Raw genomic sequence first — 17,626 nt, forward strand, 5'->3', positions numbered from 1 at the left:
CTTCTGTGATCCAGCCTATTCTTAAGGAACACTTTAAGGGGTTTAGGGGAGCAAATCTGACCATTTTTACTCTCTGCTTCTTTCACAGCCTCTTCTACAGCCGCTGCAGTGATCCTGAGTCTCTTGGCTGCTGCTGTGGTCATAGGTGCTGCTGCTGTGCTCTACCTGAGGAAAAGGAGAGGAAAATCAATTTGGGTTAACCCTTTAGCTGGAAGAGGTAAGAATGTGCCAACCAATTTTCCAGTCTAGCTCACCTGATTGCCAATCCCAGGGCTAGTTTGCACTGATGTTTTTGCAGAAAGTAACCTGTGCAGTTCCCACCTCATAACCATCTCCTGCCCTGAATAACTCACCTCTTCCAGGTTTCGTTTCACTTTCAGTGCACAAGTTATAAAATAGTGTTTCTGGATTGTATCCCAAATGCTACACGCAAGAACAAGAATTTCGCATTATATACCGGTACATTTATTTAAATTCAGTACAGTTGTACCTTGGAAGCCAAATGCCTTGGCTCCCAAACAAATTGGCTCCTGAACGATCGAAACCCGGAAGTGAGTGTTCTGGTTTTCGAATGATTTTTGGAAGCCGAATGTCTGGCTGTAGTTCCTGGGGTTCCAATAAGAAGAGAGCGCAAGGATCTGTTGCTGGAATATAATGGGATTTTGGAGTCTTGAGATCACTAGTCTGGGAGCTCAATCAATTCACTTTTTTGTTTTGTTGCAGAAGCATTTATGGAAAACATCACTGTTGGATCGGATATGGTCAATGGCATTCGAGAGATGTATACGAGGGGAAGAGAGCAGATTGCATCTGAAGGTGACTCTGATGGTGACACCATCCACCTAGTGAAAAATACTTCTGACTCAGCCACAGACGACGCCAACTGAGAGACAAAGAGCAGGCAATGGTTCAGACGCTTGTGAGAGATAAGTTTCATTCTGGAAGATTGGTTCTTCCTTCTGCCATCCCCTTGCAGAAGGACATATTCTTCCCACCACCTCTTGTGCCATCACCACAAATGTTCAGAGACTTGCTGGGATCCCTAGGAATATTCAGATATCCCAATTTCTGGGAGTAAGGGACATTAGGAAGGGATAGAAGACAACAAACTAGAAGACCTTAGAAATGTCAGTGGTGCCAAAGCTTGGGGGGGTGGGGAGGTTGTAGAAAGTTTGTTTCAAAACTTTGCCTTTCTTGTCATTAACCTTGCTGTAACCATTATAGCACATACTGATCACATAGTAAATAGTAAGACCCAGGAACTGTGCCTCCTGCTGCTATTCTAACGCGTTTGCAGGAATTGTTTCAGTACAATTTTCATATTGGAAAAGGGGTCAGATTCTGACAAATGTCTCTACAACATGAAAAGTGAGGTGATACAGTCCTTGCATGAGGACTGTACCACTTTGTTGATCATACGCCTTAATTGCCATTTCCTCCCACCATCCAAGTGCTAACCGGAACCAACCCTGCTTAGCTTCTGTGTTTTTATGGGGCAGCACAGCCTCAATTTCCTTGCTTTAAAATCTAACCCATAGTAAATTGGCCGGTTGTTCAATGAGGGAAATTGCTCAATTGCATGTGTTGTTCCAGATGAGTTAAATTTTGGATTTGCCTGTTTATTAAACATTGATACTAGACTTAAAAGTTTCTCTTGTAGCATGACCCTAAGCACACCTACTCAGAAGTAAACTGCAATCAACGCAAGTAGGATTGCAGCCTTAACAGGGAAAAGCAAAAATGGGACAATCCCAATTCCCAAGAACCCAGGATGGTTTTGAACATAATCATTCTTCCAGCTATACCAAGACAAGGAGCAACAATATTGTGCTCCTATATTGCAGTTAATGTTGACCACTGTAGACTGTGTTCAGACACTGTTTCAGCAGTGATCATCTAACCAGGAACCCAATTTAGCAGGATGTGGACATGATGCAGTAAGGTTGCCAAGCTGGCACCAAACCCCGGTGGAACCCATTACTAGAAATAGCCCAGTCATAGAAGTTTGTCCGATATCTTTCTTTAAAAATGGGGGGGGGGGGGAGAGATTCTGCTTCAACTCTTGCACAAAAAACATGATGCACATATTTTTATTTCAGAACCTGCAAACTCTATAGGACACACTTATTCATTCATAATCAGTTTGCATAATCAGTTTACATAGTCATCCCCACTCCTGGTTTAATATACCTTGTCATAAACCAGAGGGGTGCTTGTGTGTTTCTTGTTTTCTCTCCAGCTGAACTTGCTATCTCTCCCCATTGCAGATGCCACCACACAGAACCCCCAGCCTTCTTATTGGAATTCAGATTGCCTCCATATATGTATTTATATTTCAATCCAAGAAAGTAGATTAGAGGAGAAGCAGCAGAAGCAGGAAAAGTGCCTGGGTAAACAGCAATTCCCCCTTTCCCCAGTTTACTGTGCCTCTCTAGGGGTCACCTTTACTTCTCCCTTGTTTTTTTTTAACCCTTGGAGATGCTTGGGGTGGGGCAGGGTCACCAAGAGCTGCTTGACCTTGCCAACTTTTTTTGACAGAGGCATGAAGCGGCAACAAGAGGCAGAAATGCAACTGGTGCAGTGCAACAAATGTAGGGTTGTGCAAGGGAGGCTAGTGTGGCTACTCTCCCCATACATCCTAGGAATATTTATGAATCAAGTGAGTTCAAATCCACATTGGTGAATATTAGCACAGAACAGGGAGTGATTGTGGGTTAGCTGATGCAGAGCTTGCATATATAATGTAGCACACGGGTGAGGCTAACACATAATCAGAGACTTCCCATATAACACAACCTTTCTTGCTTTTTAATAACTACACAGAATTCGCTCTGGAATCATTGGTGCCGGGGGTAGATCATTCTGTATTCATAAAACCAGTGCTTTTCCCCCTAAAAAAATGTTTAGGGGTATGCTCATTTTGACTCAAGAAAATCACCATTTTATACTTCAAATTGGGAAAAATAAATACAGTAAATGGACAAAAGTAGAAAGATTCACAAAATGTTTAGGGGTAGGCGTACTCCTGCGTACCCCCAGAAAAAGCACTTCGTAATACAGTAATTAAACAGACCAAATCACTGTTTCACACATAAACATTATTAGACGAGAATGGGTGGTTTGGAGGGCAGGAGAATTTTTTCTACCTATTCTCAGATGATGATTACATTTTTAAAAAACTTAAAAAAATTATTGAAACGCTAGAGCGGTAATAGCATGCAGGAACCAGCAGGTGGCAGCCATCATTTTCAGTGCTAGATTCTCCTTAAATAAAATGGGTGCTGGGGTGAAATGCTATTTTAAGCAACCACATCTCCTTTCTATCTGTCTCAAGGCACAGCATCCTGCACAGGAAGTATTGACACCTCCCACTATCCCAGGGATTCAGTATTCTCTCAGTGCCTGCAAGGAAGGATCATAAGAAAGGGAGGAGCAGAGGGGGCCTTACTTTGGGGGTGGCCACTGACTGCTCTGGGTCCATCGACCAACTCACCCTGCCTTCAAATTATTTGCCTGACTAGCACAAAGGGCTGCAGTGGCGGGTATTCAGTAGCAACAGGGTGCTGAGGACATTTCACATCTTCCTTCTATGAAATATATGGACAATTAACCTTGCCAGTAGAGTGGTACCTCTGGTTACGAACTTAATTCCTTCCGGAGGTCCGTTCTTAACCTGAAACCATTCTTTACCTGAGGTACCACTTTAGTTAATGGGGCCTCCTGCTGCCGCTGCACAATTTCTGTTCTCATCCTGAGGAAAAGTTCTTAACCCAAAGTACTACTTCCGGGTTAGAGGAGTCTGTAACCCGAAGTGTTTGTAACCCGAGGTACCACTGTATGTCTTTTTAAGTTACCGGTAATTTACTAACTCAGGCTGGTTCTCTGCAACAGCGCCAGGTGGAAAAAGACAGCAGGGAACTTTACTTTTACACACACACACACACACACACACACACACACTGAGAGTGTTATAGACTACAGTGGTACCTCGGGTTAAGTACTTAATTCGTTCCGGAGGTCCGTTCTTAACCTGAAGCACCACTTTAGCTAATGGGGCCTCCCGCTGCCACCGCAACGCGATTTCTGTTCTTAACCTGAAGCACTATTTCTGGGTTAGCGGAGTGTGTAACCTGAAGCGTATGTAACCTGAAGCATATGTAACCCAAGGTACCACTGTACATTGTGTGCAACCATGAGTAAAGAACTTTACAGTGGGAGAGCAATTGGAAAGCGATCTTCAGCCTCTCTGCTTGGAGCTAGTGTGCTTTCAGGGTATCACAAAGGACATGCTGCATGAGATCTCCAATGTACAACAGGGGAAATGCAGGCCGAGGTAAAAGTAGAGCAATGTTGAATCTTAAAATAAAGCGAGACACAATCTTTGTATGTTAAGTAGGCTCACTTATTCAAGCACGGACAATCTGAAGGTGAGGGAATGGACTGAGAAGCATCACTTTTTTAGGAGACTGCTAAAATCTCCTACAAACCGTGTTTTATATTGAAATGCAGTCAGCTATTGAACAGGCCGCAATCTGTAGGGATTTCACAAAATTTTGAAACTTGGTGACCTGTTAGCTTAATAAAACAAAATATGGGATTGGTGCTTACTTTATGCCCAAATTGTGAGGCACTCATTTGAAGCAAGTGTTGTATTTTAATTCTGGACCAAGCCAGGAGAAGAAAAATAAATAATAACAAAGAGACAGATTCCTGGACAATTTGAATCGGTGAGCTCCAAAACTAGCAAAACTCTTTACATATGTCAACTCTATAGGCAACCCTCATAGGGTCTGGGAGCAAAGTATTGTGGTCCCGATCTTTAAGAAAGGAGAGAAAATCTAACCTGGCCAATAATCACCCAGTTTATTGGACATTATATCCAAACTCTATGTTTGTTACTTATTGGAAAAGTCAGAGAATTGAGCAGAGCTGAACAATATCATTGGGAATCAACAAGAATGCTTTTGTCAGGGGAAGTCAACCATAGAACAATGCTTTGTCTTAAACTATTTGAGACAGAAATCTGCAGGTGCCCTCAAGAAATATCTATATGCTGTCTTTGTCGATCTGACCTCAGTCTTTGATAGAATCAACAGATGTTTAAAATAATGGAGGCTGGGGATGAATAGGTGATCGTTGTCCTTAATTAAGATCCTGTACACTAGAAACACAATGCAAGATAGAGTAGGCAGAGATTACCTGGAGTGGAAGTTTGAAACCAATACAAACACTTCAACAATCCAATGATGTCTTCATTATGTGACTACTGTAGTTGATGCTGCTTCGTACTGTGGCATCGCCTGGGAACCACAACAAGGTAACGATCCTCTGTGTTTCAGGCTTCCGGTTTGCCTGCTCCTCTCAGCCATTCTGTCCCTCAGGACACAAGCAGTGTATTTATTTAAACTACTATTATTCTACTCTTCAGGCAAAAGGGGCTCCCAAAGCGGTTTGTAATAATCAAGAATAAGATGGTCCCTGGTAAAAGGTGTGGCACAAAAGGAAGAAGGATTTTGAGGGAGAGGAAAAAAGTAAACTTGAAGACTAGATCTTAGCTACAAAGGTCTTGTAAGCGTTCCTTCCGCCAAGGAGGGGCAAAGCAAGTTCCCTGCAGCTGCTCCTTTTCTGACCAATGGATGTGGCCAGGTTGGTCCCCCCTTGCTTTGTGGTTCTTCCTGGAATGATGGGGTCGCAGCCCCCCAGTGGCACATAGACCCCTGGATAATGGCAGAGGCCAGAGTGTGCTGCCCGGTCTCTAGCTCAAACTCTGTTACCTACCTTCACTGTCAAGATCACAGCTCCCATCTCCACAAATTCACTCTCAAGAATCCAACAACTCTTCTTCCTTCTCTCCAGTTTCCTGCCCTTGAGTCCAACTGCCACTCTCCAGCTTTAACTGACAACATTCCAGTCTCCTTGGCAATGGTTGCCTAGAGTAATTCATGGTCTTCTTTTCTCTCCAGGAACATCTGCCCACATGGTCTTAGTCCCCAGCTTAAGTGTGCATAGGATGCCTAGTTTAGCACACAGTCACACAATGCATTTAAAACACATTTAAAGAACATGACTGACTCCAGCTGCATAACTAAACATTGATTTATTGCTATTTCATTATTATTTACAAAGCAAATCTAAAAGCTGCCAATGGTTTATTTAAATCAGAGGATCCCAAGGTATCCAGGGTGTGCCAGGGTTATAAAAAGATTGAAGTGTTTAAACAACTCCTAACATTAATCAACGTGTACTTCACAGAATCTTAGTTCTCAGTCTCAAAAATGAAGAGCAGTGATTCCCTAGACTGTGGAAGATGTGCAATTCATACAGGACACAGAAATGCATGTAAATTTGATCACATGTGTGTGCATGTGCTTCAGTTTGGGCAGAAGTACATGTGAGATCCATAGGGGAAGAGTATGTGTGTGAGAGAGAGAGTAAGAGAGAGATGTGGGGAAGGGTACTGACAAATCAATTTCAGAATATGCAGGCCAGAGCTCCAGATCACACCTAATGCTGCTAATTTAATGAGCCTTACTATGCAGATGCATGAGCCAGGACTTTTAAGCAGAATCTCCCAGACAACACTGCTGATGTTGTTTCTGACACCTTCACTTCTGTGGCATCATGGGAAAGATGCCGTTATCATTAAGCGATGGCTGGTTGGTGGATGTATGGGTCATGGCATATAGATCTCTGGATATGAGTCATTTACCCTGGTCCTGCAATGGGATTCAGGCATGCAAATGAATTGCTATGTATGGCTCTCCTTGGATTTGCTGAAGTGTGTTTGGGTGGTGGGGGAGAGTAAGGAGCCATATCCAGTACAATGGAGCTGTGCAGTGTTCCTATTCCACAAATGCACAGCTACACAAAATGGTCACCTTTGACAATGCTGAACAACAGTTGAAGAAAACGAATCTAGGTGCTCCTATCCCCCAGCAAACCTTATGTTTCTCACTTATTTCGTATAGATAAAAGGTAGGAAACCCCTTTTATGATGCTTTTTATTTGTGGCTATCGCTGTGTAAAAAGACACATCAAGTTTAAATACTAGTCTTGAGAATTCCCAAAGATTTTCGGCCATTAACAGCAACCTCCATGTTGTTCCCTCTGCTCCTACATACTCATCCAGGGTAACTTCTACTCTGTGGCTGCAGTCCTAGACACATTTACCCAGGACTAAGGCCCATGGACCTCAACGGGATGCACTGCTGAGTAGACATGTAGAAGACTACTCTAAGGTTTAGGGACTACGCTTCATCAAAAATATAATGGACAGAATAATCTTTCCACCCCAAATAAAATATATACATACACACAATAACTGCTGCATCAGTTTGAACTAAAAATGACTATATATAACTAATAAAAGAACAAGTAACATTAATGGGAAGAGGTTCACCTGCCCCTCTCGCAAATGCTGCTCTGCATTCAACAATGGCCAAATACATACCCTTAGGAAACCCACATGAGAAACATGATGGCAACAGTCATCTACTGACTATTTGCAGCACCTGGAAAAGCAGATCTCCTGCTGCCTTTGGTCCCTCCTTCCTACAGGTCCAGCTATACAGTGAGAAACCCAGTCTGAAGAGCTTTTGTGGGCAGGCCCTTAATCTCTATATTTACAGAGATTTTGCTTAAAAAGCAGAGAAGCATGATGACACAGATCAGCCCTGAGAGGACTTCACCAGAGTCTTCCTTGCTTGAGCTCCATCCTGGGAAACGTTAGGGCAGTATGGTATATGGAGCAAATTCCCATTCGCCTTAGCTGCATGGTCAGCAATGTCCTCCGAACAAGCCTTGCAGGCAGAGCCAGCGACTTCTTTTGCACAAGAGTCCATCAGTAGCAAGGAACTGGGCTTTGAATTACGTTTCCAGTCACTGCAGAGCGAAGCAATCTTTCCAGAATGCCCTGGTGAGTCTGTCACAGTAGCCAAATCACAGGGGGCAAGGAAAAAGCAGGTTATTCACACCTTCTATTATGTCCTGAGCTAGGTTGTCCCCAAACAAAGTCAAGCTATGTCCTTGAGAGGGGCCAGGCATGGAAGAGGAATGAGACCTATCAGCAAACCCAGAAGAAACCTCAGCACTACCTCTAGCATTTGCCTTCCTTCGTAAGGTTGAAAGGAGTCAGGAGCTGGGAGAACATGCTGAGCCTGGCTCCTTCTAAGCTCTTGACACATCTTTCTTTTCTTTATCTGGAACGTCTACCTTCTCTTCAGTCTCGCTTGCTTTCAGTTTGCCCTTTGCCTGCGACTCTGTGGGTACCAGAGGCTTGCTTTTCTCGGCCGCTTTCCCCTTTGTGTGGATCCTCTGATGCGTCACCAGAGCACTCTTCTGCCGGAACCTTCTCCCGCACTCGAGGCAGCGGTATGGCCGCTCCCCGGTGTGGATCCTGCGGTGTATCAGAAGATCCGAGAACCTGGTGAACCGCCTCTCGCACTCGTCGCAGGGGAAGGGCTTCTCTCCCGTGTGGATTTTCTGGTGCCTGGTGAGGTCCGATGGGTAGCTGAATCTTCTCCCACACACGCCGCAGCAAAAGGGCTTCTCTCCAGAATGCGTTCGCTGGTGAGAGATGAGGTTGGAACGCTGGATGAACCGCTTCCCGCATTCCGCGCAGGAAAACGGCTTCTCTCCCGTGTGGATCCTCTTGTGTATCTTCAGCGTGGAGGAGGAAACAAACCTCTTCCCACATTCCAGGCAGATGTAGGGCTTCTGCCCCGTGTGGATGCGTTCGTGGACCTTGAGTGCCGATTGGTGGCTGAAGCACTGCTGGCAGTGAGAGCAGCGGTAGGGCTGCTCCCCGGAGTGGACTCTTTGGTGGCTAACCAGAGAGGCCCGCTGGGCAAAGGATGCTCCACACTCGGTGCAGATGTGTGGCTTTTCTCCCGTGTGAATCCTCTGGTGTCGGGTCAGGTGAGACAGCTGGCTGAATCTTGTTCCACACTCCATGCAGCGAAAGGGCTTTGCACCGGTGTGGATGTTCTCGTGCTTAGCCAGGTCAGATGGACGTGCAAAGCATTTGCCACAGTCAATACAGATGTGGGATTTCTCCTTCCTAGGAACCAGCCCGGAAGTAGAACGTGTCCCCTCTTCCTTGGCCCCTTGATGAAATGGACCACCAGCTCTGTTTGCATTCTTGTCACCTGTAAGATTGGGGAGGAAGGGGAGAGAAATCCTGAAGTCATCTGTTGGTTGCTCAATGCACTAATGTGACTAACATTTATAGATGAAAAACCATGTGCATTAACTATGTCATCAGCACAACTCATTCTGCTTCTGGCCAAGGCTGTGTGTATGCTGCAGTTCTGTCTGAATACAGAAGAAATGCAGAAGAGTGTGGCTGTAGGCATGTACAGAATTCAAATTTCCCAACACTCAGCTTTCTTTTGTTCTAAAGCAAGTTTCTAGTCCTTATGACTGTAAAAATATGCTTGTAGGTAGATGGACAAAGCACATTTTTCCGGCCAATGTATGTTTTAAGTAGCCAGAGAGGTGGCTGAATAAGATGCCCAGTGTCTGCAGAGCAAGGCTTTCACTTCCCTGCACAGTTCATTGCCCCCCCAAACCAGAATAAATTATTGTAATATGTTGTGATAATTTACATAATTTATACATACAACACCAATAAACTATTCATGGTATAAGCTTGCAATTAGCAAGGTACATATTTTAATTTTTTTAGTGTGCCATACCAACAACTCAGGCTTATAGCACTCTTGCAGAGTAAACAGAACAATAAAACTGGAAGAAACATAAACAGCCATCCAAACAGCATAGGCCTCCATAAAATCTTTTCCCCCTTCCCTGCAACAGAAACCTAAATAAAACCGGAGGAGGGAAAATCAACCTGCAGAACAAATAGATTCACATGATTTGTGTAAGTAAGCTAGGCTACAAGCTGAAGCAGAAGTCATACCCCAAAAAACCTTAGAGTAAGCCAAGTCCATCCACTGCATATTCTAGAGAAATGTTAGCTGAGACAACCCCATGAACTCCTAACATCAGCTGTAACCGCCTTGGTGCTTACTTTCCACTAAGCAGATGAGTGAGGCTCAAACTGCACGTGTTAATTACAGCATCACCACAGAACAGGAGTGAGAATATGCAGCCCTTCAAATGTCAACCGACTCCAGCTCCCATCAGTCCCAGCCAATGACCAGGGAGGACTGACTGCTTACAACAGCTCTGGAGTCTTTAATCTTTTTTGCTAAAACAGCTGATCCTTCAAGAATGTAGCGTTCGCCACTAAATTCTAGAATTTCAAACCACTCCTTTGAATACTTTCCAACTCATCTAAATTCCTCCTTGAACTATGGCACTCAAATTGGGAATGGAAGTTAAGCTGTAGCCTTAAGCTGTGCCGAAGAGATGTGCTGTGTTCTCAACAGCACAAGTGCAAGACATACCTAATAAGCTGGTCTTCCCATTATCCTGCTGTCGGGCCTCCTTAGCAAGATGCCTCTGTCTGGCATCAGACACAGCCCTCTGGCCTTCAGAGAGATTCGTGGCTGTCTCCCGGAACGAACCAGAGTCCTGAAACAACAAAGAAAGTTGACACTGAAGGCCCTACCTGCCCCCACCAACAAATCATCATGGTTAACTGTGGGAATATGGTTGGTTTACCTATAGGGAAAATGGGCGCACGGGTAGAAATGTACTACAGCATGACCTTTTGACAGGGCAGGCTGTGTTAAGCATGATCAGCGCGTGGACACCCCATGCTGGCCTGTGATTGGTCTACACAGCCTGCCCTGATAGTGGTGTGATTTTCCTTATATGGCATTGTCTTTTACTGTTGAGTTGATACAGTGTTCTGTGAAATAATAAAATGCTAGGCCGCAGCAGTTTGAGCATGCTCAGGGCCTGATCAGTTCTGTTCAGCTCAGTTCAGCTCAGTTGTTGCTGGCTAGGCCTATTCAATATATCATTGGTGTGAGGCTGATTTATTTCTTATGGCGAGCAGGCCCTCGTCAGTTAACAAAATGAAGCACCGTTAAGGCAAAAACCAGAAGGTGAAAGCTCTGCAGAGCAGCAGCAGACCTGACTTGACCAGCTTGCAGTTCATCTCAACCCACCTGTGGTTCACTCTGCAAACTCTCCTGCTGCCTCAGAAGGAATCCTTCAGCCAGGGCCACCGCCTGGGCACAAGTCTCGGGTCCACGTTCTCGGACCCGGTTCTGGATTTCCTTTGGCAGGACGGTCAGAAACTGCTCCAGGATCAGCAGCTCCAGGATCTGCTCCTTCGTGCGGCTCTCCGGTTCCAGCCAGCAATGGCAGAGTTCCCGTAAGCGATTGCAGGCCTCGCGAGGCCCCTCCGCCTCCTGGTAGCAGAACTGGCGGAAGCGCTGGCGCTGCGTCTCGGCAACACTGGAGCTGCCTCGCAAGGCAGCTGCTTTCACCTTCCCGTGGTCCCCTCTGTCTCTGGCATTCAGGCTGCTCAAGGCCTGTTGGGCTTCGGCGCTGAGAGTGGGCATGAGGCGGCTCATCCCTTCTCTAGACCACTGACAGGCACCCACCACACGGTCAAAGGCGGCCAAGTCATCCCACGAAGCCAAATCCGGCAGCTGTGGCGTTCCCCACCCTGAAGAGGGATATTGGACTGTTTTCAAGTACTCTTGCCACTGAGCTTCCAAGCGCTGGGGTATCCCTTCCTGGCGCGGTGTTCCCCATCGGGACAAATCCTGGGGAGTACCAGACTGGACTGGAAAAGCACCTCTTCCTGATCTCCCAGATCCTTCTCCTGGCTCGGCGCCTGCTCGGGTTTGTTCCTCCATTGCCACAAGGTGTTGCCCACAGTTTAGCTCCTCATAAGTAGGTCCACACCTGCCCCCTCGTCTTCCTAGGGTCGGTTCTCTCTCAATTCAAGTGCTCAAGCCTGGTATCCCCTTCAAAACCCCAAGTTTTTTACCTCAGACCAGGTGAAAGGATAGATCAGCACCTGGGCATATGTAACACCTCTGGCCACTTAACATCTGCCACTGTGGGGACTGGATAGACACGCTTTCTCATGCAGCCCAGCAGTCATGGCTAACTGAAAGAAACCAACTGAACCTGCAGCCAACAGGTTTCCCATTCAAGCAGCTTCGTGTTGTTCCTGAGGGAAGACAAAGGAAATTAGCCAAAACTAGATTTTGGGCATGGAAAAACAAACATACCAGCCCATTGGTAAGCAACAGAATTATAATCAGCCAAGCTTATCGAAACTAAATTGGCTCCAATTACATTAAGAAACATAAAGAATGTCATGAAAACACAACAGTGGTTGCTGGCAATTTCAGCTAAAAGACCGGAAACAGAGTTTAGATGGGTAAGCAAGGGGTAGAGCATAAACAGCAGTGTTTTTCAAATGTTTTATCTTGAGGCAACAGACTCCCCATGGATTTGTCTGCCAAGGATTCTGGAGAATGTTATTGGTTGAACTAGTCTGCTTGCCCACAGCTATGGCGAAGCCTATTGCGCTTATTGTTGCTCAGTGTGAATTCACAACCATGTGCAGAACCCTTATTCCCCTGCTCTGTGCTTTCCACAAGGAAAAGCTGCCTTTCAAGAAAGCTTGTCTGCCATCACTGATCTCAGAGAGAAACCAGTAAGCTCTCAAGAATCCCGAAGATGCCTTGCAACATTTGAAAACTGCTGAGTTTGCGCAACTTCCAGCCATTCTTCCAGCCTCTCCTGCCCACAATCCCTCAGAAACCAAATTTACATGAAGTGTTCCCCTTCAGTAACACAATACAGATCTATTTTTGCTGGGGTGGGGGTGGGGAGAGGGATTTTAAGAGCAAGTCTTTTCGTTGTTGTTGTTGAAATTCCTATATGGAAAGCTTTCTTTCATTTATTTTCTTTTAAAACCCTGTTAGCCGTATTTGGGCCTTGGAACCAATATCTAAAGTATCTGGAAAGCGCTGCACAGATTGGCCAATACTTCTGATAAAACAGAATCCTAATTGCAAATATAAGATTGCATTTGTGGGCACCTCCAGAAAAATAATTATGATACAGCATCTTGTACTTGCAGAGGTGGGCATGGGAAATATAGAGCAGGGAGGGCCCAGGATATTTCAGGGGTATTTTTCCACTAACGCTTTATTTGAAACTGCGGCCTCAGAACATGGCTGGCTGCTGCAGGGAGAAGAGAGCCTCTTCGGAAAGAAAACAGAGATGTTGTTGTGCGGGGTCCAGAGAGGGATAAGCCGAGCTCTTAATCGGCTCAGGAGTTAAACACATTCTGCAGAGAATCAGCATCCACAGAGCTTGCTTGCCCTTCCCCCACAGGCCTTGATTCGCTGGGGGTCTCTTAATCCCCCACCCCACCCCTTAAATCCTCAGATGCTAACAAAATGGAAAGACTAGCTAGAGCTCCTGCTAAAGTCTGCATTTTTCTTCAGGGTCTCTCTTTTTTCTCGTTCTCTCTCTCATCTGCTTCTCTTGTCCATCTTGACAAGAAGGTGGAGGTGAAACTATATTCAAGAACTAAAGCAAGTGGAGGGGTCGAAAATTGGTGAATAGACACACACAAACACAAGTCCTTTAGGAAAGCTACAGCTTCCTTAATTATGCTGCATGTACAAAATCCACATTGATTAATCCACACCACATCCTGATCCCATGCTCACAATCATTAACTTGGATTACAAAACCTTCATCAACCCACACTGGAGGGAAGGCAGCATTCCAGTCCTTTCGCCCCTGATTCTACCACACCCTTCTCACAAGGAACTCTGAAGTCCTGGCTCCAAGTATTCCCTAACGCACCCCACCTCACCTCCCAATCCTCTAGTTTTTCTCAGTGTGGGTATAAACCCAGAATCTCAGCCTCAATGCCTCCACCCCTCTGCCGAGACACTCTGTTGCCACATACACTAAGGTCACGCCACGGCATCCTCTTAATTAATATGAACTAAATGCTAAGACTCCTTTGCCCCCATACAAATGTAGATGGGGAATCCCCACTTTACACACAAGCCTGGATTGGAAGGGTGGTACAGAAAGCCACTCTTTAGGCACTCCTGTTATGGGTAGAATAAGGAGGCTAAAGGATGTTGAGGGGCAAGAAATCTAAAGAGAATAGTCACAGTCCCCACCACACAAAAAAGAAAGAATCCTAAGGCAGGATGTGAAGGCTCCCCACAGGTCTCTCTCAAAGTGGAACCTGGCTTGATCTTTTAAAGCTGCAAGCTTTTGAAATGAGAGGAATAGTGAGTTTAAAAATGGGAGACAGAAAGTTAGGGAACAACGTTGCTTCTGAGCTCTGGGTTCAAATCCAGACATGGAATCCCCATGTGCCCTAGGGCAATTCACAGGCTTGCCTCTTCAGCACTTTCTCTCCTCTTCCAAGAAAACTGAGCACTACTTTTTCACTTAGCTGAGGAAAACGGATGTAGGAGGGGACTCAGAGATGTAGAGGGGCCAGGAGAATCTGGGTTCAAATCCCTGCTTAGCCAGGAAACACACAGGGTAGCTTAGGGCCAGCCACTACATCTTAAACCTACCTCATGGGAATTCCTAAGGCTGCCTCTCCTGTCCTGAGTGCCTTGGAGGGAAGGCTTGGCACAAAGTCATTACCTCGGATAAAATAACGGTTTCTGTGCCATCGTTTCATCCACTATACTTTGCACAGAAATCGTTGCAAATTTGGACTGCGGCTCTCCGGCCGCTCGGATCTCACTCGGAGCCAACCCTACAAAGGCCTTTTGGGAAGAGGCGCACACCCTGCAAAAAGCTCCCTCCCCCCACTCCCGTTTTGCTTTCCCACCTGCCTTGCAGGCTCCTCCAGATGTTTCTCCCTTTCCTCCTCGGCAGCTGGATCTGCCTGCGCCCTGCTCGGACGGCTCCAGGCTCCTCGCCCTAGCCAGCGCTCTCGCTCGGCGCTTCTCCTCCGCCCAGCCCCACGGCACAAAGCCCCGCTGCGGAAGATCTGCAGCCCTGCAGAGGCAAATCCCCCCCTTATTAAAATTCAAATCCCAAGTTTTTGATCCTGGGAAGGGGAGGAGCAGGAAGGTGCCCTCGGCTAATGCATCCCCCCTCTACACCGGCCGGGTTTCCTGAGCCTCTCTAGGGCGGAGAGCGCACGCTCGGCTTAACCCTTGGCGTTGCGCAGATCTCGGCTGGCTCCGCAGCGAGAGAGAGAGGAGAATAGGAGAATAATAATTTTTTTAAAAAACGGAAGTCGTTTCCTTGCAAGGTGCGAGAATAGCTCAGTTGGATAGAGCTTGGTGCTGATAGCGCCAAGGTTGCAGCTGCATATTCCTGCATTGCAGGGGGCTGGACTAAATGATCGTCGGGGTCCAAACTCTTACAAATCTAGGAAACAGCCTCCCGCGTCAAGACTCCGCAGGGATGCGAGATTCGTGCCAGAGGCTGTTCTCACGTGAGCGACAAGCCATCAAGTGATGTGAAGCGAAAGCGTGCAAAGGGGAGCAGGTTGTTGGATGGCAACTTCTATCATCGCTTACCTTGGAAGAAGGTCACAGGTTCCCTGCCCTAAGGAAAAGATGCAAGATTGGAAAAAATAGTACCAGACATTCAACAGGAGCAACCTTTGCCCAAAGGCTCAGGATTGGAAAAGTTTTTCCAAAGGCTCAGGATTGCCCAAAGGCTCAGGATTGGAAAACCCTAACCCTACCGATCATGTAGCAGTAGACATAGCTGCAGAACATCAGTGGGGGGGGGGGGGTGCAAACTTTGTTTTCATATAACAGGCAACTTCAACGTGTGAAGTTGCACACTAGCTATGCTCAGATTGCAATCCTAGACACACACATTGGACTGGAGCATAAGTCCCATTGAACTCGGAGTTTACTTTTTGGGCTTCCACTGTCAGACACAAAAGGAAAACACCAACATCCTTGCAAACCTCCCAAATGAATATTAATTAAATACAGGTCTTGAAATAGAATATTTCTCTCTCTCCCCCCCACTCCCTTTGTTTCTTTTTTAGGTCAGGTATTGGAGGGGGAATATTGAGTTGGGAGTGAATGGGAAAGAGGGATCTTTGAAAATGACAGCAGGAGGAGGAACTAGTTTCCGTGTGGTTAATCATTATTTGTGACAGTTCAATAAGATAAAACAAAAAGTTATAAAAACCAATAAACTGGCCTTTTTAAAAAGTCTGTTACTTCTAATATTTAACACTCTCATTTTTACCAAGTGGGATTCAAATTAAGTGAGTTGTACTTGATAACTTTTCACATTGATTTCAGTAGGACCGAAGTGCAACTAATCTGGCTTGGATCCAGACTGTTGAGTTGGTCTTGACAAGATAAGAGCGCTGGTGGATCACAGCTAAGGTTGCTCTAGTCTAGCATTCTGTCTCCCAAAGGGTCCAGCCAAATGCATCTAGAAATATCCAATGCCCTGTGGCCCCGCAGCAGTTGACCGTTGGGAGACCAACTGCCTATGAGCATGAGAGATTCCACTCAACTATCATGCCTAACAGTCACTAACTGGCAAATCCTCTGTAGATTCGTCCAAACCTTTTATAAATGTGTCTATACTTGTGACTACATTTTGTGTAATTGTGAGGAAGTACTTTTGCGTGACCCCAATTCATCTCTCCGAACCCCATGTTCTGATATTATCAGAGGGGGAGAAAACAGTCTTTCAATCCATTTTCTTATTTCACCATGTAGTATTTCAGAAACCTCTATTATGCCTCTGCATCACCCCTTTTATTTTTATTTTTAAAATGAATTTTCATTGGTTTCCAGCAAAAGGAGGGGGAAAAAACCCTTCAAGCTTTAACCTCCTCTTCTTGGGAGGATATTCCCACCCTGCAATCATTTAAGTTGCCCTTTACTACATTATTCCCCCCTCCCTTTTGCCAGCTCTACAATATCCTGTTTTTAGGTTGGATGACTAGAACCGTATGTAGTATTCCAAACATGATCACATCCTAAAACAAAAAAAAATCCTTCCAGTAGCACCTTAAAGACCAACTAAGTCAGTTCTTGGTATGAGCTTTCGTGTGCATGCACACGAAAGCTCATACCAAGAACTGACTTAGTTGGTCTTTAAGGTGCTACTGGAAGGAATTTTTTTTGTTTTGACTATGGCAGACCAACACGGCTACCTATCTGTAAATGATCACATCCTGCAAGGTAGCTCACTATTCAGCAGAACCTTGTAAGGTAGGCAGCCCATTATTTGATTCCATTTTACAGATGGAAGACAGAAGCTGAGAGTAGACTTGCACAGAGGCCAGGCAGGGGCTTATTCGTGTTGTCAAAGCCATTAAGGCAAAGGGGGGAAAGGGAAACATCTTCCATAAGCCTGTGCACTTTTACTTAGGAGTAAGCCCTACTGAAAGGGACGCGGGTGGCGCTGTGGGTTAAACCACAGAGCCTAGGACTTGCCAATCAGAAGGTTGGCGGTTTGAATCCCCGCGATGGGGTGAGCTCCCGCTGATCAGTCCCAGCTCCTGCCCACCTAGGAGTTCGAAAGCATGTCAAAGTGCAAGTAGATAAATAGGTACTGCTCTGGCGGGAAGGTAAACGGCGTTTCGTGCGCTGCTGAGGTTCGCCAGAAGCGGCGTAGTCATGCTGGCCACATGACCCGGAAGCTGTATGCCGGCTCCCTCAGCCAATAAAGCGAGATGAGCGCCGCAACCCCAGAGTCCGTCACGACT

At 45.9% G+C, this 17,626-nt stretch overlaps 2 protein-coding genes and 1 long non-coding RNA gene across 4 annotated transcripts in view; 1 reads left to right on the forward strand and 2 right to left on the reverse strand.

The window, feature by feature from the left end:
* Nucleotides 1–1,647, forward strand: part of LOC310829543 (scavenger receptor cysteine-rich domain-containing protein DMBT1-like) — a 23,029-nt gene extending 21,382 nt beyond the window's left edge. Inside the window, exons 12-13 of the mRNA XM_083708136.1 lie at nucleotides 89–218; nucleotides 722–1,647. Of these exons, the coding sequence (XP_083564262.1) occupies nucleotides 89–218; nucleotides 722–887 (296 nt within the window). The 3' untranslated portion in view covers nucleotides 888–1,647. The remainder of the gene's footprint in view (nucleotides 1–88; nucleotides 219–721) is intronic.
* On the reverse strand, nucleotides 42–16,890 carry LOC310829734. The gene is made up of 2 exons (XR_014557346.1): nucleotides 16,220–16,890; nucleotides 42–161 (listed from the first exon to the last, which is right to left on the reverse strand). It is a non-coding gene; the product is annotated as an uncharacterized lncRNA (long non-coding RNA).
* Nucleotides 6,083–17,626, reverse strand: part of LOC310829567 (uncharacterized protein) — a 57,666-nt gene continuing 46,122 nt past the window's right edge. Inside the window, exons 6-10 of one of the 2 annotated variants that reach the window (XM_083708201.1) lie at nucleotides 15,456–15,483; nucleotides 14,756–14,925; nucleotides 11,079–12,097; nucleotides 10,410–10,536; nucleotides 6,083–9,146 (exon numbers count right to left, since the gene is read on the reverse strand). In XM_083708201.1, coding sequence (XP_083564327.1) covers nucleotides 8,167–9,146; nucleotides 10,410–10,536; nucleotides 11,079–11,777 — 1,806 coding nt within the window. In that variant the 5' untranslated portion in view covers nucleotides 11,778–12,097; nucleotides 14,756–14,925; nucleotides 15,456–15,483 and the 3' untranslated portion in view covers nucleotides 6,083–8,166. Of the gene's footprint in view, nucleotides 9,147–10,409; nucleotides 10,537–11,078; nucleotides 12,098–14,755; nucleotides 14,926–15,455; nucleotides 15,484–17,626 lie in introns of those variants that run through there. The other variant, XM_083708202.1, reaches the window with a different exon arrangement.

The sequence above is a fragment of the Podarcis gaigeae genome (assembly GCF_964106915.1).
Source record: "Podarcis gaigeae genome assembly, chromosome: 13".
NCBI classification, from domain to species: Eukaryota; Metazoa; Chordata; class Lepidosauria; order Squamata; family Lacertidae; genus Podarcis; species Podarcis gaigeae.